The sequence below is a fragment of the Galleria mellonella genome, unplaced genomic scaffold (genome assembly GCF_026898425.1).
Source record: "Galleria mellonella isolate WM207_F2 unplaced genomic scaffold, CSIRO_AGI_GalMel_v1 utg300, whole genome shotgun sequence".
Lineage (NCBI taxonomy): Eukaryota > Metazoa > Arthropoda > Insecta > Lepidoptera > Pyralidae > Galleria > Galleria mellonella.
In genome coordinates this window covers 4,136,236-4,160,030 of record NW_026442068.1, presented here as the reverse complement: position 1 = coordinate 4,160,030, position 23,795 = coordinate 4,136,236, and the positions used below count along the sequence as shown (strand labels likewise).

General features: G+C 31.9%; 2 protein-coding genes and 1 long non-coding RNA gene across 3 annotated transcripts in view; 2 read left to right on the top strand and 1 right to left on the bottom strand.

Moving 5' to 3' along the window:
* LOC113523492 (rho-associated protein kinase 2-like) overlaps positions 1-6,541 on the top strand; it is an 11,935-nt gene extending 5,394 nt beyond the window's left edge. The window contains exons 9-19 of the mRNA XM_052895578.1: positions 81-234; positions 598-816; positions 1,139-1,254; positions 1,931-2,039; positions 2,149-2,299; positions 2,816-2,955; positions 3,290-3,408; positions 3,945-4,062; positions 5,022-5,228; positions 5,765-6,007; positions 6,461-6,541. Of these exons, the coding sequence (XP_052751538.1) occupies positions 81-234; positions 598-816; positions 1,139-1,254; positions 1,931-2,039; positions 2,149-2,299; positions 2,816-2,955; positions 3,290-3,408; positions 3,945-4,062; positions 5,022-5,228; positions 5,765-6,007; positions 6,461-6,487 (1,603 nt within the window). The 3' untranslated portion in view covers positions 6,488-6,541. The remainder of the gene's footprint in view (positions 1-80; positions 235-597; positions 817-1,138; positions 1,255-1,930; positions 2,040-2,148; positions 2,300-2,815; positions 2,956-3,289; positions 3,409-3,944; positions 4,063-5,021; positions 5,229-5,764; positions 6,008-6,460) is intronic.
* LOC113510488 (myosin heavy chain, striated muscle-like) lies at positions 6,542-23,795 on the bottom strand. The gene is given in 19 exon segments (XM_052895577.1): positions 6,542-7,339; positions 7,910-8,149; positions 8,880-8,991; positions 9,070-9,173; positions 9,252-9,376; positions 9,634-9,881; positions 9,971-10,086; positions 10,373-10,555; positions 11,613-11,763; positions 11,878-12,008; positions 12,309-12,457; positions 12,693-12,879; positions 20,800-20,903; positions 21,207-21,294; positions 21,845-21,901; positions 22,347-22,501; positions 22,503-22,623; positions 23,099-23,214; positions 23,606-23,795. Coding segments are annotated over 19 exon segments (3,135 nt in total). The 5' UTR covers positions 23,643-23,795; the 3' UTR covers positions 6,542-6,628.
* Positions 18,494-19,401, top strand: LOC128200854 (uncharacterized). Its single transcript, XR_008252918.1, has 2 exons — positions 18,494-19,023; positions 19,278-19,401. It is a non-coding gene; the product is annotated as an uncharacterized LOC128200854 (long non-coding RNA).

The following is a 23,795-nucleotide window of genomic DNA, read 5'->3' as shown; positions in this document are numbered from 1 at the left end:
TTAGGATTGTATTTATTAACAAAATAACAAATTAAATTTTAAAAATATTTTTTTATGAGACAAAAAACATTGTTCTTTAGGATTCCATGGATAGATCGTGATACTATGGTGAAAAAGATAGATCGTTTACAAAAAGAAAATCTTATTCTACAAAATAAAATAGAAGAAATTACGAAAAAAGAGAACGAGGAGTGTAAAGAAACCGAAGTTTTAAATGCTACACTTACGTATCAGGTAAAAGGAGAACGATTAGTAATGATTTAACAAGGGATTTTTATAAATTAGATTAAGGCATTTTTTATAAACTAGATGAGTGCAGCTATATTTTTGTAATCACTTATTGTGATGGATTACAATTTTACCCTAACACAAAAGTGTAAATATATATATATATATATATATATATATATATATATATATATATATATATATATATATATATATATATATATATATATATATATATATATATATATATATATATATATATATATATTATGATTTTCAATGCATGTTGAGACATTAACTCATACGAGTGCATATTACTCATAATATGTACTCGTATGAGTTAAAAAATATGTAAAATATATATTTTAGACCTTGTCTGAAGAGTTGTCTAAGGAGCGTGCAGCCCGCGAAGCATTAAAAGAAGTGGTGTCAGCTGCTGAAAGTATGCTCCGAGTAGCGCGAGCGAGGATCGCCACTCTGGAGCGGCAATTAAAAGAAACCAGCGCAGAGCTCGAGACGGCGTGTCGCAAGCACAAAGACCTCGAGCAACTCGTAAACAGACTTGCACTCGAACATTCCCAGAAGACAGTGAAGTTGTGATACTCTACATTACAATCCGATAACTCGGATGATATCCCCTATAAAAATAAACTACAATAACCCCTTTGGCGTTAGGTTAATCAGTTCGATAGAATGTTGATTATTTTCTCCTATAATAGATAACATAAGTCCTGTACTATGTTATGTACTATGTTATGTAAATACTATAAATTTTATAGAAATATTAGTAAAGAACGAAAGAATATAATAACATTCAGATGTTTGAGTTGACAATCATTGAGTTTGCATCGTCAATGTCATGTCTTGTTTTTGAATGTTGACATTCACTAAAGCCAACTTTCTTTTGCAGTATCGTCATCGAGAGACGAGTTATGACGCAAGATCAAAGAAATTAATTGAAGTGTCAAAAACTGGGGAAATGACAATTGAAGCACTATCTCGCCAACGTGATGCTCTTGAACTTAGGTAGAAAAATCTTAATGAATTATTTTTAATCTATTACAAGTCACAAGGTATTCGACAATTAATCTTAATTTCTCGATAGAAAAAAAACTTTTTTGAGACTTATTCAGGGGTTGTCAACTTATACCATGTTTTTTTTTTATGGGTGAAAATGGTATGGTAACCCTGCCTGCGCTAACGGGATACGCTGGCGGAGCACCAGTGAAGGGTGACAGATGACAATGAAAATAGGTCAGTTAGCCCATCATGATAAATTCATCAGTAATTAACCATGATAGTTTCCAGGGAGAACCGCGAGGAGGTCGACCTGGTTGGGTATATTGCTAGCAATGGGATTCTCAGTCTCCATTACTAACAATCCCTTTCCCCCACTTATACCATGTTAAAATTTTCTCATAGAATCCATGGAAATGAAAATTTTTGATTTTATTTTTTTTCACCTTTCAAATAATTGCATTTTGATGACAAATAACCATATAGATACGTGGTTGCTTTTGTGGTGTTGTTCTAATTTGTAAAAATTTTAATTAGATTTGAGATGAAGTAACGACTTCGAGTGTGATATAGATAACACAACATTATTACTATGCTGCTGCGGTTGTCTGTTATAGCGTAGTCAATGTTTACTGAATTGATGACCATGATGATGAAATCGATTTTATTTTTTTGATGTCACCAGAGTGAAAGAGTTACGTGAACAAGCAGAGATGGCTGAACGTGCAGCCGAAATACGAGAAGCTGAGCAACGTGCCCGTGGTGACTCACTTCAGGCGAAGGTAGCAGAACAGGTGCCATGCTATTGTCTCAAATATTATTTAAATTAATTTAAGATATTATTATATCCAGCCTTTCAAACAAATATTTGTTGTAAATTTAGAACGCTGAAATTGGTTGTAGGAAAAAAACAGAGCTGCAGCAGAAGCTCGAGTCGTAGAATTGAGCGAACGAGTCAAGGAATTAGAGGAACAAATACAATCATTACGTGAACGTTCAGTTAAACTAGTTGACATGGAACGCAGGCGTTGTCTTGAATACTTGCCTTCAAAAGGTTGCTAATTATAATGTTTAAATAATTATATATTATAATTTTTATTAGAAAAATCATTTCATGCAACAATTCATGCGCATACAGGATGCGCATGAATTTCAAAAATAGGATAACCAAAAAATTATACAATTTTTAGATGTCGAATTAAGATGAAACGTACACTGGGTTTTTAGTTAGACTTACAGGAACAGAAAATTGTAAACTGTTCAATTTTGTGCAGTAGTTTTGCATAACGCCGAAACAAACAGATAATTTTTTTTTAATATTATTGTTTTAGCTTTTATTCATATTAATTTTCCTTAAATATCTCCCATGTACAGATATCGTCTATTTATAATTTTATTATATTAGTAAGATAAGAAGTAAGATAATACTTATTACTGAAATATATCCGTAAGTACACTAAATATCACTATCTACGCTTGTATACATTACAATATATAAATTATGTTATATATATATATATATATATATATATATGTATATATATATGTATATGTATATATATATTTGTAGAAAATGAACCATCAGACAGAGAAACTGAAATCTGGAAAGAGTTACAAGCTACTAGGGTAGCGCTATCTCGTGCCGAGGAAGAATTACGGCAAAGCCGAGCAGATAAAGATACATTTCTAAATTCATTATCTCAGATTGCAGTAAGTAGTTTAAAAAGTAATTAGTTGTAGATAAACGTTATTCTCTTAAGTTTGTTTTTGATTGATGTGTTTGACATCAATATCGATTGAAATGTTTGAATTAGTAGCTAGAAACAGTTTGTGAGATAAAGAAAAATTAGATTTTTAAGTTTTTCATCTTCTTCACCTTTCTCAGACTTCAATGAATATTTGAAAAAAAAAATAGCAAAAATAGTCCGATATTTCTGAGTAGATTCTTACATATTAATCTTTATACTATATACCATATAGATAGATTGCAATAATTATGGTTCTTGATATCTGTTTAATTACTACCTCAATATTTTATTTATAGCAACGCGAAGGAGCAGATAATATACAAGATAAAATGGCAACAGAGTTATTAGATAGAGAGCAAAAAATAATAAAACTAAAGCAAGTTATTGAAGAACAAAAAGAAAATGAAAAACAAATGTATGTAGTTTTTTTATAATATAAAACTTTCTTTTATTTAAATTAATATTATATAGTGACAATATTTGATTTTTTGTTTACAATAAATAAACTAAAAAATGCGTAAACAATTTAAAAAATCCCTCCACCAGAAAGTTTACATTATCAGCACTCGCTGAACATGCATGTATTTTATTTATTGTATTGTATTTTAAAAAATCCTGCAAAACCGAAGCGGGTTGCTAGTATGTATATTCTTTTTCAAAATGCCTAATAAATAGACGACTTGCTTACATAACATAATACTCTGTCCCATTTTAGCACTCTATATATATTCCTGCTCGTTCCGAGCAGGAATATATACCGAGTTCTCGTTCTGCAACGCTCTTTGTGTTAAAATTTGTACATTGTATTTTACTATTTATACTATATATTATTTTATATTATCATAGTGAACAGGTATAATTACTTTTCAAAGATTAAGTTCAGAGTTGACTCCGAATTGAAAAGTTACGAAGTTAAATAAGTATATTCACTAAAATATTTTTTATCAACAGGGAGCAAAGTATGACTCAATATGAGAATCAATTAGCATCATTAAGACTGGAAGTGAAGAGATTACGAAATTACGACTGTTATGCTAAAGAAATTCCTTTTCAAGAACTGCAAACGCAGGTATATTTACATCACTACAGGTGGATTCGACCAAACTAATTTATACACGAATAATTATACCGCCGATAGTCTATTCCATGATCTTAAACTCTTTTCGTGATCGAAAATGATACCCGACAAATTAACTTTGTTTTACAAGGAGACGACATAAAAACTTATATCAACTTACTTTTGTTGTATTGTAGTGAATGAAAAAAAATTGCTGTCATTTTGTCAATGTCAACTGACAACAACGTGGTATATATACATTTGTTGCATTTTGTTAGTCATTGTTCTGTAGAATATGCTTTTTCTAAATATTTTGCAAGAAAATGGCTGAAGATAAACGAAAACGTAGTTCAAATTAGCTACAATCGGAGAGAGAGTTATTGTTAAGTTTAGTGGAGGCCCACTATAATATTTTATATATAATATTTTATTTATTTTATACGAAAATCAAAACCAAACCGAGATTACCAGTATTTAATTGTACCTACGTATAGAAATCACCACACGCATTTGACAGCTTACGAATCTTAGATCATATGGTCCTGGGACGCCATTTTATTTTACTATTCTTGTAATATCTCTGTTATACCACGCAAATAAGAAGAAATAAGATCGTTACTCTTAGAATTGTAAATGGTAAAACATACAATTAATTTATTCTTGAATAACTAGCACTTTAAGAATAAAATTTATTCTCGTTTGGTTGAATCCGCCCTAAGTCCTATATTGTATAGAACAAAACAACATATACACGAAAGAAAAAACAAATATAGTTACAATATAGTTATTTTTATGTCGGAAAGAAAAAGAGAAAAACGAGGTTGTGGTAGTTCTCCATTAAATAGAGCAAAGATTTCAAATGTATTCGTTAAATGTAGAAAGATTAGAATGGCTTCGTAGTTTACAGGGGAGAGGTCTATATCTAGTAGTGATAATGGCTAAAATGATGATGATGACATAATTTCTTTCAGTTATTGGCATTGCATATACAAGTGGAAACACTTTCACGTGAAAAAACAGCTTTGGTAACGGCAGCCGCATCAAGAGCTCTAATGCTTGAACGACACGAGCGAGCCGCTGACCTATTCGCCCGAATGGTACGGGCACGTAGAGATCTCGTAGCCGCTCTTGGTGGGAATAACGAACCGTCATCATTGGATCAGTTTGCTCATGCAGAGGTAAATAATGTGTAATAAAAATATTATGGTACCGATTATTATTTCATATAAAGTAAAAAATATATATTTTTTAATATGACTCCAAGTCATGCCAGATAAGCGGATGGCCTAGCTGAAGAAAAATGCTAATCACATTCTATAGATGTCACAGAATCTACGCGCGACGCATATGAAACGCCTATAATATTCGTAATGTGTTGCAATTTTTGATCTAAAATGTATTAAAATGTAGTGAGGAATTCATTTGCGTTAATCACGGTTTTTGTAATTCAAACTGATACAAAATTAAGTCAAATAAAAAATGACCAAATGTGAACAGCATAATATATTACAATCTATTTAATTTTTTTTTTTCAATTACCTCCGCTAACTAATATAATATTAAGAAATACAGTGCGATATTCTGGAAAAGCCAAATAAATAATTATTTTACAAATTACTGACATTTTTAGAAATTTTAGAATTATAGTCTTCTAAAATCATCTTAGATTTTATTAATATCTGGTATTATTTTGATTGTATTTTTATCGGTTTAGGTGTCGCGTTCATTGTCGTCTGTGTGTGCCACCTCGGCGGATACATGGACAGCGTTAAGGGCTGAAAGAGCACGAGTACTAAGACTTGAGAGCGCGGTGCTGGAGCAGAGTTTACAGTTGGAGCGTGAGGGACGTGTGCGTACACAACTTGAATGGCGCCGAGCTATACTTGAGCGAGAAATGCTACGAGCGCGCCATTCAGCATCTATGGAGCACTGGGTTATGAGCAAGAATCCAAGTTTGGTATTTATATATATCTTATAGGATGACCACAAACAACAATCATCAACCACGTATAGGTATTATATGCCACTGTAATTCCCATATAAAACTGCTAAGATTTTGAGCAAAATAAAATATATTAATGGAAGTGTCGAATAATTACTATTTAGTAGTAGTATGTAATGACGTTACAATATTTTTGATGATTATTTTATGTTATACGGGAAATTTTAAGTCATTTGGAGTGAAAAACTGGACGCCATTGTACGGTCATCCTTATTTATAGTAACTTTCTATGAACAAAACTTTGATTGACGTCACAATATTTTTGATAATTGTTATATGGGAATTTTCAGTCACATGGCGTGAAAAACTGGGTGCCAAAAAGCGGTCATCCTTATATATAGTAATTTTTTAAGAATAAACTTTGATTGGATCACAGTAGTTTCTTAATCTCTTTATTTATCTTTTCAGATTCAGGACATTCTTTGGAATAAATAGACGAAAGTGACAGCAACAAAAAGTATTATTACAAATGATTGTCAATAAAAACAGTTAAAGTTATATATATCTTTAATTTCCAACAAGAATATTAAGTAAATTTTTACAAATACAAATAAATAGCACAAGCGACATGAACACTTACAGTCTATGACCAGCCAACTTAAACATTTTACATTTTTTGCCCTCTCGAAGATGATTAAAATCTAAACAGCGCAAATTTGATGAATTATTAATATCGGTATAATGTCTTGGCGTTACCTCTCTTAAACGTGGGAAATTTGATTTATTAATAGGAATCGTGTCGAACGTGTTGATTTTGGGATCAGGTGCTGAAACCCACTTTTGCATATCTATATTTGCAATAGCTTTCTTGCGATCAAGATTATCGCTCTTGAATACTTCATCTTTTGCTGGTATATAAGTTTTTTTAATAAAATTACTCATTACAATTTTTGTTGGTACAGATTCTGATTTTGAATGATACAAATAGTCAAAATTGATAAGTTTATCGTGCTTATGATCTTCACCAAATTTCCTATTTGTTGGATACTCTTGCTTTTCATCATTAAATTCAGATTCTAAAGGCATTCCTAATTCGTTTTCAAGAATTTTAATTAAGTCGTCCAGATTATTAGTCGGAATTTCTGTGCCGTGTTTAGTTTCCAGATGCATTGATTCATATTGTCGAATTTTGTTTTCAAGTGTCGTTATTTTGTCTTGATCATTTAGTCTTTGATCTTTCAAAGTTAAAATTATAGTTTCTAATTGAGATATTTCATGTTTATTTTCTTCTAAATTATTAACAAGCGATTCTATTTGAGACTTTTTTTCAAGAATTTGCTGGTTGAGCTAGAAATTAATAAGTAAAAAAATTTTAATTTAGTTTTATTTATAAAAAGTTATGTGGATTGCACTCGGAATTTAGTTTTCAGGGGTAAAAAAAAACAAAAGGGTAACGTATTCTGATTCTAAAGTATATAAACGACAAATATTATATTACCTTTCTTATATCTTATATATACTAGAAATACTACTATCTTAGTATTTTCTCATTTTTAAGTATTTCTTATGGTGCGACTTTGCCTCCGTAATATTGTCGATTTATAATTTGTAATTATTTTAAATATTGTTAACCCATACATAAAACAGAATGGGCCGACTAGCGAGGTTTTATTTAAAACTTGCATATTCTACAAAAGCTTTTTTATATTTTTACTTTCAAGCAATTTTAATTTATAAAAGTATAAGCAGGAAAAATAGAAGAAAAATACTCCAAAAACAAACTATCTTATTTTTATTTATCTAAAAAAAAACTGACGCCTATTTACGGATTATTTTAAGTACCTCAGCATGCGAGTTCAACTCCCATTTAACTTATTTTTCTATGTATATATACGTATTAATCTAAAAATAACTTACATCGGTATCTGCTTGAACTCTCATTTCCAAATTATTACGTAGCAATTTAATAATATTTGTCTGTTCATCATCTTTCTTGGATAACATTTTTATAACATTGTCTCTATCGTATAGAAGCTGCTCATGTTCTGTAAGATTTTCTAACTGACGTTCTAATTCTGTATCTTTGTTCTGCAACGCTTCCACCAATTCTCCGTTTTGACGAGTAACTTCTAGTAGCTTATTTCGTTGTTGATTTATCTTTTGTAAGTACATAATATGACATTAAATTGTGATAGAGTAGAGGGTATAGTCTTATGTGTTAAAATTATAATGATGTAGAGCTGACACATCACTTTAACACCAATGTTTTGATAGTTTGTTAATAACTGCTATCGATAAAATAACACAACTTATTAGAAAAACATCTAGGTAGATACTATCATCTTGTCTGCTACTGCATAGCGGCAATGTATTCTTGTTTCGGTTTGTAAACTGTGGTAGTCAGTGTAATTTTTGACACAAGTGTCAAAATATAACAAGATATAACACTTTTCAGAGGGAGGGGAAGGGATTGTTAGTAATGTGGACTATCAGTTCCATTGCTAGCAATATGTCCTATAAAGTCGACCTCCACGTGGTCCGTCCTGGAAACCATCGTGCTAAATTCCTGGTGTATTCATCACGATGAGCTAACTGGCCTTTTTGTTCTCACCTATCACCCCTCACTGGTGCCCCACCAATGTATACCGTTAGCGTAGGTGGATTAACCATTCAATTGAAAAAAAAAAAAAAACACCTTCAGATGTTGTATATATGTGGAATAATGTTTTAGTTTGTTTTAGTATAAGACACTATATCTATGATTTTTCTCCAGCAGTGAAACCTTTCTATCTGGTGAATCAGTTTGTAACTCTTTAAAGTATAAAAAATATTTCAGTACGATAAAGTTTTACTGAAAAAACTTAAAAAGGTTATCCAAATATTTTACCATTTCATTGAGTTCAGTAAGATTTTCGAATTCGCCGAAGTCTGCTTTGAGCTGTGCTATGTGTCCTTTTAGCAACATAAGTTGCTCTTCATATGAATACATTTTCATCTCGCTACAAAATTTTAATTCATATTAAAATGTAATTCCAAAATAATAATATAAAAAAAATATAATTTTGTATGCACTCAACCTTTCTTGTAATTGTTGTTCTAACAGAGATTGTTTTTTGTCCAGTTCAGATATATAATCATCTTTAATACTTAAATGACGCTTCAAGTTTTCTTCAAAATTATGCTATTATAAAAAAAACTTAGTTAAATTTAAGACTTTTATTTGCATAAGATGTAAAGTAATTTTGCCAAATCATGTTACCTCTACTTCTTTAATTGCTTCATTTTGTTGTGTTAGCTGATTTTTATACTTTTCTACTTGAATATTAACATCACTTAGTTCACATTTAGTCTTCTCCAATTCTGTTTGATAATTCATGTATATGTCTTAAAAAAGCAAATTATATAAAAAGAATGAGTAAATAGACAAAAATAAAAAAAAAAACAATACATAAAACAATACAAAAAAACAACACATAAGTTAAACCGGTAGTATTTACAATAAAATATAAAGCGTGTTTACGAAACACGCATTATATTATAATGTTTTTTTTTTAACAACAAAAGTTATAAAAATGAATCAATAAACAATACAAAAGTTCCTACAATACAAAATATTTGTTACTGTGTTAAACAAAACTAACCCAATTTAATTTCTTTATCTTTTAGTTCATTATTTAACTCATTATTTCGTAATTCAGACTCGAGTAGCTGTGCATGTAAGGTTTCAAGTTTCTCTTGTAATTTTTTTCTTTCTTCTATTTCTTCTTTATATTTCTTATCAGTTTCGATAACTTTAACTCCATTCATATTTATTTCATGTTTCATACTTTTCAGTGATTCATTGTAATGTTCAGACTCTTCTTTGAGCCGTTTCTCCAAATCCTCTTTCCTATTTGTCATTTAAAGGTTTAAAATTATACTTTAATTTGTTAGATGAATCACATAGAATAAAAATAACTATTAAGATCTAATACTTACTCTGTTTGCAATTTTTCTCGTGCATCAGCTATTTCCTCTAAATGGGCTGTATTCTCTCTAATTGATTGTGTTAATTTATTGAGTTCCTTGTCGAAATCTATTTGTAATTTTTGATTCTGTGATTTTAAAATATACTAGGTTAGAGCAAGTAGTCATGTAAGTAATATTGTGTTTAGTTACTACATCCTTATGAAACCGATCTTACATTATTGTACTTATTTGTATCAATAATTTGCAATAATGGTATTCAAAATTACATTTCTTTTTAATGACTAAAAGATAAAATATATATAACTGAACTCACAACTAGCTAGATGTGTGTGTAATAGGTAGTTATCATAGCAACATCAAATATAAAATTTCTAGCAATAACTAGTAGATACATAATGATTAGAAAATTACTTGATCTTGTAACTGTTGGACAGAGCGTTCTAGTGTCCATGTTTGGGTGCGAGCCTGTTCCAATGCAGCCTCTAATTGTGACGCACGTTCGGTTCCTATCTTAATTTGCCTTTCTGCGCGCGTTAATCGATCTCTAATCATAATTTTCTTGCATTTTTCTTCTTTGAGGTCTTTTTCAAGTTGCTAAAGTTATAATGTAAAAGTCTTCATTAGGTTGCAAAAGACTATGTATTTATTTAATAGTAGTGTTTATATTTAATACGCATCGTAATATAAAAGTAAGTTTTTTATTTGTTTTTTTTTAGCACAAATTTAATGTACAAATGTTTTTAGCCTGATCAATCCTTGTAATGCGAATAAAGACATGAACTAATAGTAAAGCTATTAGTAATATCATAAACATTGCTGCCCAATTAGGTAAGTGTCTCATAATTCGAGTAACTGATGCTGATAAAACATGGTATCTACTCCAGTTTGTTCCACTTGAGTTTAAAATTATGTTGTAATAGTAAGTACATGAGCCATTTTCTCGTTGATTTAAATAACAAATCCTTCATTCTAGGTTGCTTAGTCAATTTTCATCAGAAAAAACCTCAATATATAGGTAAAAACTCTTGATTTTATGATTTTATATGTTTTATAATTAATAGATGCTGGTTAAGAATAAGACAAAAGGTATGCAAATGAATTGGAATTAAAGAATACAATTGCGTTTTAGGGTCAGCGCCCGTAACTCGTTCCAGGACCTTTTTATCAGTTCATTGCAAAGAAGATAAAAAAATCAGGAAATATGATATAAATTATGATGGTACAGACAGAAATTATTGTTCGATTCTAAGAATATGTAATGAACTGTAAGATGTACTGTGTAAAGAAATTAAACGTAACCGAATTTCATTTTTTTATTACATTCGTCAACATCAACCCTTAACTGTCCACTGTTGAACATAAGCCATCCCCATAAGGGGGAGATTTGCCAGTAGTTGCCACGTTTGGCAGGTAGATTGGCAACCGCAGTTAGGCTTTTGGTGATGTTATAAGAGGGACGCTGCCCCTATCCTTCAACAATTAAGTTCCCTTAGTTGCCTTTTATGACACTTATGGGAAAGGAAGGGGTAGCCCATTTTATGCCGGGACCACACGGCAGTTTATTACATTACTCTTAACTACTCGTAGTTCGTTCTATTATAAAAGAATCGATAAAATTTACTTTTTTTTTGTAAAATACTAATAGTGATACCTCTATCTTGCCCCTATTGGTTTGTGACTTCAGATGGTCTGCGTTGTAAATTTGTTTCCGGAGATCAACGTTCTGGGAATTCAGTTCAGACAATTCATATGTTAATTCTTCTGTACGCAGTTGAAGTGCTATTGTTTCGTTGATACCTTTTCTGATAATAACAACAATATGGCATTGAAATTAAACTACTTCATACATTTAGGTATTTTGTTGCGACTCAACTGACCAAATCAATCAAGTATATTGTAATAATAAGAATATGTACCTTAAAAAATCGATGATTTCATTCAATTCCGTGTAAATATCTGCTTTGACTGTATCAAGAGAACAAGCAAGCATTTCATTTTCAGCATAAAACTCGTTTATTTTTTTCGATAGTTTATGCATACTTATGCCCTGAAAAATACTATATATTATTATAATATTGGAACAATTAACAGCAGTACAAGAGCTGGGCTTTGCTTGGAGTCGTTAACTTATTAATTTATGTTATTATGCTAGTTAGAATGGCAAACAAGCTGACGATCCACTTGATGGAAAGTAGTAACCGTCGCCTATAGACATAAACAGTACCATGGACAAAACAGAGTATACTGTGTCGCCCATATAGTATAACTATATGGGCGACATATGTATAGTTTGCATATTTTGTCAAAACTAAAAATACGTATCTATAAATAATCAAATAACACTTGCCTTCTCTAGAGTTTTCAATGATTCAAACCAATCAATTATTTCTTTTCTTTTAGCTAAAGTTTGTTCACATGTTGTTATTAATTTTGATGGCATATTAAGTAATTTATTCATATCAATAGTTAAACAACTTTTAGGAAATATACGAGAATCTGAAAGAAAATAATTTTATGTTATTAAGTTTTTTTATTAAATATATTAAAACAGAAGATAAGAAATACATAATAATATATAAAAATAAGAAAAGAAATATGAAATAAGACCTTATATTAAGTCGTTTAGAAAGTATAAGATATTGTTACAGAACTGTTTAATTCATAGAAAGAGCCCATACCCAACGGTGGGATATTAATAGTTATGATGATGATATACATAAAACTTTTTTACCATCATGCTGAGACTTGTCCCCGTGTTGCTTTGTGGTGGCACATAATTGTAGGAGTTGTTCTGGCGTCAATTTGGCAACATTCATGATCTTTAAGTCGTCGGCGGACGGTAAGATAGCTTTTTGACCCAATGCAGACATTTTCTGTTGGGTTGACCGCATCGTAGCGTAAAGTTCCATTATTAACCTCTGTAAAGATAATAACAAAATAGCTTATACTTATGGTCGAAAAAAATATTTTATTTTAATATAATTTTTATGGAGTATAAAAAAATTACTACTACAAATTTTAATATTAGATTTTATAATGAACAAGTCTACGTTTCAAACTAAAAGGCTTACAATATACGTATTATTTTTTTTATAACAGAAATAAATACGATTATAGCTTCCCAGGAGAGTCATATGAAAATAATTATCATAATCAGACAGATAATGACCGGCAAGTAGATTTAGGTCCACATTTGTGACATATGATAAAATTTCGAATGGAAACTATGGATAATTTACTTAATTAATAATAAAATAAGGTCTAGTTGACTTTTGGAATATAGATGTAGCTGTCACAGTGGCTTATGTTATGTATACTTGATGCAGTTTTGCCACTATTAAATATCATTTCAATAAATACCTACTGTTCCTACGAGGGTTAAACTGAAAGTCCTTAGAAGATCAAAAACTGATTAAATTAGCAAGATTTTACTTTTATTTTATCTTTTCAAAATAGTGTCCATTCACGTTAATACATCGTTGCATCCGATAAAACCACTGAGAAAAGGACTTTGACCACTCTTCCTTAGGGAGCTCTTCGACGACCTTCTGAAACGAAGCCACAGCTTCCTCGGAGTCCATAAAACATTTTCCTCGAAGTTTTTCTTTTATTTTTTGGTATAAATAAAAATCGCCAGGTGCGAGATCGGGATTATAAGGCGAATGACACACTAGTTTTACGTCTGAGGTCGCCAAATAATCGATCGTTTGCCTAACGATGTGCGACGAAGCATTGTCATGGAGAAAGAGGATCCTAGTGCGAGGTCGTTTCTCATGCACTTTTTCTAAAACACGTGGTAAACAATTGTTACTGTACCACTCTGCAGTAAAGTTTTTCGATCCTCTAAAACAATTGTCGCGACCTGTCCTTCCAAAGAACGAGACCACCATCTTTTTTCCCACGCTTCGACCTCTCTTCACTTTAGTTGGCAACTCCTCGGAAGGAAACACCCACTGAGCTGACTGTTTTTTAGTTCCGGGATCATAACAGTAAATTTAGCTTTCGTCTCCTGTAACTATGTCAAACACAGAATTTGAGTTACCTCCGTTAAATCTTTCATGCATTTCACAACACCAATCAACACGACGGAGTTTTTGAGCCTCGGTCAAATTATGAGGTATCCACCGGGCATAAAGCTTCCTGACCGCCAAATGTTCATGGAGGATTTTTTGCACTTGACTTGTACCAATCCCTAAGCTTGCCCGGATCTGCTGATAGGTCACTCTTTTGTCAGTCTCTATTATACGCCGCACAACACTGATGTTATCTTCAGTCGTCGCCGTAGGCCGTCCCTCACGCACATCATCGGTGAGATTAGTGCGACCACGTTTAAACTCATTAAACCAGTTGTAAACAGTGGCACGAGACGGGCCTTCATCGTGAAAGGTCAATCGTAGTCTATCATAACTTTCTTGTTGACTTAGATGACATCGAAAGTCATAAAAAATTATCGCACGAAAATTTTCTCGTGTTAAGTTCATGATAACGTTCCACAGATTATTTTGTATTATCTGTATACTGCTTAATATATTGTATGTGTGTATGTGTGTGTATTGTGTATGTAAATTTACTAACATTAGTTTTTAAGAATATTGTTACTAATAAATATTTAATGGACCAAAAAGTCTGAAATAAAAATTATTATTATTATTATTGTTTAAATATATATTGTATTTAACATCTCCCTTTTTATGGGGGTAAATGTTCAACCATGCGGGCCTTAGCCAAGCAATGGTTGACTTTAAATTATATATGAGGATGATGACAATGATGAGGAAAGAAATTTTCTGACTATGCGGCAGGTATTGAGGATGACCGCTTTCTGTAGCAAATCTATTGTATAGGTAGGAATTTGTAACACATCTAAATGCTTGTGAAGATTTTTGGGTACGATTCCTGTAGACGATAGTACTATGGGTATTATGTGGATGGTGTGCGTTTTCCATTGCTTCTTTATCTCTATTGCTAAGTCTGTATATTTTGATAGTTTTTCATTATTATTATTATTTTCAATTTGCCGCCAAATCGTAAAACAAATGACAAACGAATAAATTTTTTTTTTTTTTCTTCTTTTGTGGCGTTCACCCCGATATTAGGGTATTTTGCCAAGAACAAAACGGGGAAACGATAATAGTAATAAAAATACCTAACACAAACGAATTTAGAAAGGATAAGGATTAGGTCTAGGATATTTATAGGATATGAAGGATATACTTGTACATATGAGAATATACTTATAAATATATAGGAAAAGCAATTGATGCAACTATAAATGTATTCATGTAATATAACTAAATCTTAATATTGTTATCATATATATATGAAGATAGTATTTTATAGATAATAGGATCATTGGAAAAAAGTAGAGTAAGAATAGAAGTTGGGAATGGAACACGGATGGATCGGAGATGATTAAAAAGGGAGGTGTGGTCAAATTTAGAACATGAGAAGAATATATGATTCAAGTCCGCCACTTCAGCACCGCAATTACACGACGAACTTTGTACAATAAATACCAAGCTTGTATAAATGAGAAGGTGTGCATACGTGACCTAGACGCATACGAGTTATAATAGTTGTTGCGGTCTTTCCAAGCTTTAATTTACAAAACCATGGTTTGAAAGGAATATCGGGTTGTATAAGGCGATAAAATCTTCCTTTTATTGTACTTGTTTTTTCCCAATATTCCTTCCAGGCATACCTTAAATATATTTTTGGGAGACAAGCTAGGTCACTACAGTAATTATGATACGGATACATATCACCACAAGTTACAGCCTCTCTTGCAATCAGGTCAGCTTTGTCATTGCCGCTAATACCACTGTGTCCTGGTAACCAGGCAAAAGAAACGGAATACCCTCTCAACATGCAAAGATAAAGACTTTGTCTTATGTCACAAATAATGGGATAAACTGGTTTTGATTTAAACGGATATTTGGCTAGAGCTTGCAAAGAGCTCATAGAGTCAGTGAAAACTATTGCCTTATGTAATTTCATTAAAAGTATATATTCTACAGCTTTTAAAATACCATAGCATTCCCCGGTAAAAACTGAAGATTCCGGTGGAAGTTTAATTTTTTGAACGATATTAAATTGTGAATGAAACACACCCACACCTACACAACCGCTATTGTCTGGTTTTGATGCATCAGTAAAGATGTAGTGCCATTCATTCCATTCAATGTCAGTTATAAACATAAATTTGGCATTCAATTCTGAATCATTTTTTGATAACCCAAAATCATATTTAATATTAGGAGATAAAACTAAAGATTGATATGAGCATTTATAAATGGGAAAACAGGACGATGTAAAAGTGGGAGATTCTATGGATTTATATTTTTCATAACTTTGTATTAAACATGGAGGTTTTTTATGTTTCCAATAAGATGAAGACGAAATAAAGATATGTAGTTGAGATAACTTTTGAATAAGCGGATGATCAGATAATTGTAAACAACGAAAAAAGAAGCGATCAGATAGATATTGCCTTCTTAAAACCAAAGGTGGATCACCGACTTCGAGTTGTAAAGCATTGATTGGACTTGATTTCATTGCTCCAGAGATAATCCTCAAGGCCTTTGATTGAATTAAATCCAATTTCTTAAAAGCAAATGAACTTCCTGGAGCTAACAAAAAAGTTCCATAATCAATGACACTCCTTATAAGACCATTATAAGCAAGTTTTAGTGAAACGGGATGTGCTCCCCACCAAACTCCAGCAAGGCACCTAAGAATGTTGAGGTTACGCTCACATTTCGTGGAAATATAATTACAGTGGGACAGACCTGTTAATTTATTATCTAGCACGATACCTAAAAATTTAATTTCAGTCTTTATAGGAATGTATGAGTTATCATAAAGCACCTTAATTTGTTGCGGTGATCTCATTCTTGAAAACAAAACTACACTACTCTTGGTTACAGAAAGATTAAGACCATTTGCATCTAACCACGTTTTTAACAAAACTAATGAATCAGATAATTTGGCAGAAGCAGATTCTATGGACTTCGCAATAAAATATAATAAAAGATCATCAGCATATTGTAAAATTTTTACGGATTTATCAAGGAATGATTCTAGATCGTATGTGTATATGTTGAATAAAATTGGACTGAGAACAGATCCTTGTGGAAGGCCTTTCCATACTGTTCTAGATAATTTGGTATCTTCATCTAGATCCATATGTATTGTTCTTTCTGATAAAATATTAATAATGAAATTAGAAAGCATTACCGGTACATTTAAAGCTTGTAATTTAGTTTTTAAAATAGAAATTATTACATTATCATAGGCAGAATTTATATCTAAAAAGGCTGAGAGGATTGACAAATTTTGTGAGAAAGCTATATGAATATCTGAAATAAGAATGCTCACATTATCTAAGGTGCTCTTACCTTTCCTAAAACCAAACTGGTTCGGGGATAGTAAGTTATTGCTTTCTAAAAACCATTCTAGACGGTTCTTCACTAAATGTTCAGCTAGCTTTAGTAAGACAGAGGAAAGTGCAACAGGACGGTATGAAGATGGTTCAGAAGGTGGTTTATGAGGCTTTAGAAATGGTATAATAATCTGAGACTTCCATGAAGTAGGTATATTTCCCGAAATAATTATGGAATTAATTATATTTAAAAAGTAAATTAATGTCGCATCGCTAGCATTTTTAAAAAAGGAATACGGTATACCGTCTTCTCCCGGTGCAGAGTCTTTAATACAAGCTAGAACACCTTTAAGTTCTACAAGAGTAAAAGGAGACTCAAGTTCGGATAATTCGTCAGAGACGGATAGAGAAATATTGTAAAGGCATTCCGGCACATAACTAGGAGCAAGGCGATCTAAAAATTTATTTGCTAAAGTTAAATCGAGTGCAGAACGTGATGTATGATCACTAAAGGCAGATCTGAATCTTTTAATATTATTCCAAACGACTGATGAATTAACTTCTGGACAGATAGAAGAACAAAATCTTCTCCAACCTTCCAATTTCTTTTTTTTCAGTAGTTTTCGAGTAGAACGTGAAACTGCGGTGTAAATTTCAAAATTTTCTGATGTCATGTAATTATTATAATTTTTTTCAGCCTCTTTACGATTTTTAATTGCTTCCGTACAATCATTGTCCCACCAAGGTGGGGAGGGAATTTTCCCTGAAGCACTATTTTTAACAGGAAATAATAAATCAGCAACCTCCTTCATATTAATTATCAAGTCATTACAACATTGATGTTCATTTCCATGATAAACAATAGGTAACTCCGATATTTTATTATCTAAATATTGTTTGTAAATATTCCAGTCTACATTTGATAAATTATATTTAAGTCGAGGACCACTCTTTCGACTTGAGGGAATGGAAATTGGAAAAGAAAGAATGAGGGGAAAGTGATCGCTTCCGAAGGTAGAGGAATGAGGATACCACGACAGTGAAGAAGCTAAATCAGAAGAACATATTGAAATATCAGGAGCACTAAACCCTTCATTCGGTGCAGTTCTACGTGTCGGTACATCTGAGTTAATAATACATAAGTTGTAAGTGTCAATTATCGTCAGGAGTTTTCCACCATAAAAATTAGAAGTAGAACTGCCCCACGATTGGTGCTGAGCATTAAAATCGCCCATTACGAGAAAAGGTTTAGGTAAAATTGAAAATAATTGTTCTAGTTGTGAATATATTTGGCATGTAGGATCAGGAATATATAAAGTAACAAAACAGATACCATTTATAATTATAGCAGCTGCATTAATGCCGCTATATACAGGAAGCGAAAAAGAAGAAAAAAGAAGGGAGTTTTTGACCAATATGGCAACACCGCCATATCCGTCAGCTCTATCATCACGGAGACTTGTAAAGCCTGAAATCCTAAAAGGATATCCTGGCTTTAACCAAGTCTCTTGTAGAGCTATTATAAAAGGATTATATTTATTAATCAAATAAAATAAGTCTGATTTCTTATTTGTTATGCTACGACAGTTCCACTGAATTATTTGGACTTTGTAATCCATTGTGAGAAGTTAATAATTGAGAAAATACATTGTACATGGCATCGTTGGACGGTGGTAAAGTTGTTTGTATCATTTTTGATTGCGATAACACTTTAATAAGCATGAGAATAATATCAATGATGGATTGATTATTGTCAATATTATTTGATGATAATGCACAACCATTAGAGGGAGCAGGAATATTATATTCCTTAACTATGGCTTCATGGGCAGAACGATCATATCCTTGTTGTATTTTTTGAGGAGAGCGTGGTTTAAGTGTAACTGTTTTTTTATATGATGATTGTATATGTGGTAATGATGATTTCTCTTTAAGGAAAGAAGATTGAAAATGAGATTTATTGGAAGGAGATGATGATGTTAATACATCTGAATATAGTTTAGAAGTTGGAGGATGAAATTTTGATGCTTCAGCATAAGAAACACAACTATGGGCCATTGTTTCTTTAATGGCTTTCTGACGTGCATATTCAGGACATTTTTTACTAATTGCTGAATGAGAACCATTACACAAGATACAAGAAACATTTTCCTCATCTACTTCACATTTATCACCTGTATGATTTTGCTCTCACCGAGGATTTGAACGACACTGCATCTTGACATGTCCGAACCTACAGCAGTTATAGCATTGGATAGTAGGGTAAATGTACAAATCTACAGTTAATGATGTGTAAAACATAAATACTCTTTTTGGCAATATTTGTCCATCAAAAGTGATAACAATGGTTTCAGTATTAATAAAACTTGGTTGTCCTTCATTAATTGTCTTTTTCTTTATTCTTCTGGTTTTTAGAATTTTCCCACAACCTATCGGTACTGATATATTTTGGATTACTTCCTCTTCTGTCCAATCTTTAGGAATACCCCTCACAATTCCCATACGGGTTACATGGAAAGAAGGTATAAATGCCTTAAAATTATGTGTCTCTAAGTTACTATTATTTAAAAATGCATTTGCATTTTCAAAATTTGAGAAAGAAAGCGATAAACGGTTTCTTCCTATTCTTTTGAGGCTACCATTCACTATATTATTTATCTTATTAGTGTGTAAAAAGCGACCAAATGCAATAGGATGTAATGTAGTGTTATCATTAGGATGTGTTTCATTTTTTTGTACATGAACGACATAAGGTGCTATATCCTCGGCATTGTACAAAGTTCTGCTTAAAGTACTGGGTGGAGAAGCAGGTTTAACAGACTCGGTATTGTTTACAACTGGTATTGATACTTGAGTTTGATTCTCATCTTCAATACATTGACAATCACTATCTTTAATTTTAGATTCAAGACCCTTGGTGTGCCTCCTTCGTTTTTTATTGCAATGTTTGCAAATGCGACGTTCACCACGTACTCGCTTACGTTTAGAACTTGCAACGCTAGAACCATCTGTGTCCATACTAGATTCACCCAATATATCAAAACTATTATTGAATGGAATAGTTATATTTGCAGACACCTGGGGGGTTGTCCACCCAGGGTCTATAGGTGGATCCATAATGTTAATATAGGTAATTTACTTACCAATATTTACAGCAACAAACACTATTACTACAAAATATACAATTAAATATACAATCTAATACACAATATATAAAAAAGACTAATCCTTATATAATTAAATATAAAATTAATTTAAAGAAGATCAAAAAACACTCCCGCTTTTTTAAACGTTTCCCGCGCTTTTTTTCACGAATAAATTATATACTCAGTATTATTCGTAAAGAGTTCCATTTTCAAAATTTTATCAATTTCTTTTTTATTATATTGCTTTCAAGTAGCCAGTTCTAAAAATTTTCAGTGTAGCCCTCGTATTATTGTAAAATATTATTTCATACCTGTCGATCTTTAAGATCATTCTTCATTTTCTCAAATTGAACATTTTTTTCCTGCCAACTTATTTTGAGCTGCTTTACATTGTCGCTTCGTGAAGTAATCGATTCTACAGAATAATATATTTTTTTTTTTAAATTAGCATGTTTAATGTTACAATTCGTAAAGTGGTTCCCTTATGATAATACTAATAACGAATCATTATTATTAATCATACCCATCAGTGTAATAAAATATATAGGTGGTTTTTACATAAAACAATTTCAGTATTTGTTAATTAATCACGTTTTAACGACTAAACAAATTTAAATTATGTTTGGTACACTGATGGACTATATTTTAAATTAAAGGAATTTTTATTGAACAATGTAAAAAAAATATTCGTACAAATATTATAACAAATTATACATACCTCTCTCCGTTAAATCTCCAAATGCATGTGATGTATTGAACATTTCGCTTTGTTGTAGTTCTAGTTCCTCTCTTTTCTGTATTCTTTCCTAATTTTAACAACATTGTTTATATTTCATTCAAATATGTTTATATGCATAATAAAATTTCTAATACACATTAAACATGCTATTTGAGTTACTACTACGCAATAAAAATCAAACATTATCTACTTCTAATTTACCTTTGCAGACTGTTCTCCACCCTGCGTTCACACATGTTCGTTCACACTAACTTCCGGAATCGCACAACCGATTTCAAATCTTTTTTAACTGTGTATCTACTGTTTGCACCCATTTGAGAGGATAGTTTTTATTCCGATAAGAAAAAATGATAGGTGGTGGTAAAGGATGCCTCTGTCCCATTCGTGTTTCTATCGTGAAGCAGTTGTGTTTGCATGATTGTGATTCGGTTTGAAGGGTGGGATATGGTGTGAATTGACAGGGTACAGAGGAATAACACCTGAGTCCTCAGGAATGGCAACGCATACTGTTTTGTCCATGGTACTGCTCATGTCTATAGGCGACGATTACCACTTTCCATCAGGTGGGCCGTCAGCTTGTTTGCCATTCTAAGTCGTATAAAAAAAATTATAAATACCTGATCAGGGAGTTCTGAGATATTTTTGTTCATATACGAACATCTACCCGGCTGTTTCTGAAAGAAAAAATAACAATTAGTAGTTTTTTTTTTTTTTTTTTTTTATTATTGATTGGTATTTGAGCCTATATCCGTCTCCGTTCTATATAATATGTGTATGAAAGTTTTATAGTGATTGGTTAAGCCGATAAGGCTGTATAAGGTTTATATACTATACCAAATTTAGATCCTGTGCCCAATGTGTCCAATAGAGCAGGCATCCTGCCACCACTATTAAATAGCGAGGACGGGATGCTTGAATATTTTTTTTAAATAGGCTTTATAAGGTAACAAACACATAAACAAGCACATTTAAAGTAAGAACTAGTAAGGATACGCAGCAATTCACAATTATGCATAATGAGACTGCGTACAAGAATATTCTGAGTATAGATTCCTGTAAATATCTATTGTAGTTTTGAAAAATTTGATTTGTAAATTACTAGATGATAAAATGCTTTACCTGTGTCACTGGCACCACTATTAATGGTCTTAGGGCTTTATTCGGCAACAATATAGCATTAGTCCTTTTAGGTATTATTGAAGGCCTCTGAGTAACAAAATATATATTGTTTAGAAAATTAATTTTTAATTTAAAACAGTACAAGTCATGAGGTTCGGCTTGCCTTAGGAGCAGGCAACAATTTGTCTCTTTTTGGGCGGGCTGACCGTATATAGTGCATTTCTTTATTTCCATTTTGCTCCTCTTTATTTCGACCTGCTGACTTGGGTCTATGTTGCTGAAAGTAGCGAATAAATATTTAACTTCGTAGAAGTATTCAGTCCTGGTTTAATGAAATTGTCAGTCGTACACAAAGAGCAATCCACGTCAAAGCATAACCGCATTTTAACTTCGATTTCTCTTCATTGATTTGAATCAATCAGAGTCGTCAAGTAAACTTTGTCGGGAAAAATTATGTATGTTATGTATGTATGTATGTACGGAGCATAAAAATTTTAGAAATGTTCAAGTGGGGCATGGCACAAAAAAAGGTTGGGAAACACTGCTTTAGCCCATACTTGTGATGCGACAAGTATATCTTGCGTTAGGATATACTCTGAAGTAATTTAATTGCACTAATCTTACCCTTCAAACCAGAACACAGAATGCAGGCTTAGCTACATAGAAGCAAAAATAAGAATTACCCTTGGATACGACTTTATACAGTGTCCCTAAGTTTCATAACAGTACAAAATAATTCTAAAAATATATACCACCAATTCGGAGTTATTGATCGATTTGGGCCTATTTAAAGTGGCCTTGACACTTCTTGGGAGCAATCTTTGCGGTATACGACATTTAGTCGGTGCTCGTGCTGCATCAATAATCTCTGTAAGTAATTAGGAAAAATTAAGGAGAAAGTAGGAATATATCTATCTATACTTTATAATCATATCAGTCGTTAACTGTCCACTGCTGAACACAGGCCTCCCTCTATTGGCGGTTTTGTTAGTAGCTATCAGGTAGACTGTCAATCGCAGTTAAGCTTTGGTGATATTTAAAAGGGATGCTACTACCTATCCTTTGACCAAGTTTCCTTATTCGCTTGTTATGACACTTATGGGAAAGAAAGGAGTGGCCCATTCTATGTCGAGACTACACGGCTGCCTTTATATATATGTATATTATTCATACCTCTTTACTATATTATTAAGAAAAAAGTACTGGTTGTGTTACTTCTATAGCAAACTTTTAAGATGTTATAGATATGGTTCGGGTACCTTGAATTCTTGGTTCACCAGGTTCAGTAAGTGACATTATTTATTACTCAAAATTTAAAAATTTGGTAATTTAATTAAATGTAACTGTAAAGTTAAATTGTAATTGGTTAAATCTTTTCAGTCATCACAAAGTCCAAATTTATTAAACTCACCAAAATTTCAATTAAGTACCTATTGAATTCTTTGATAG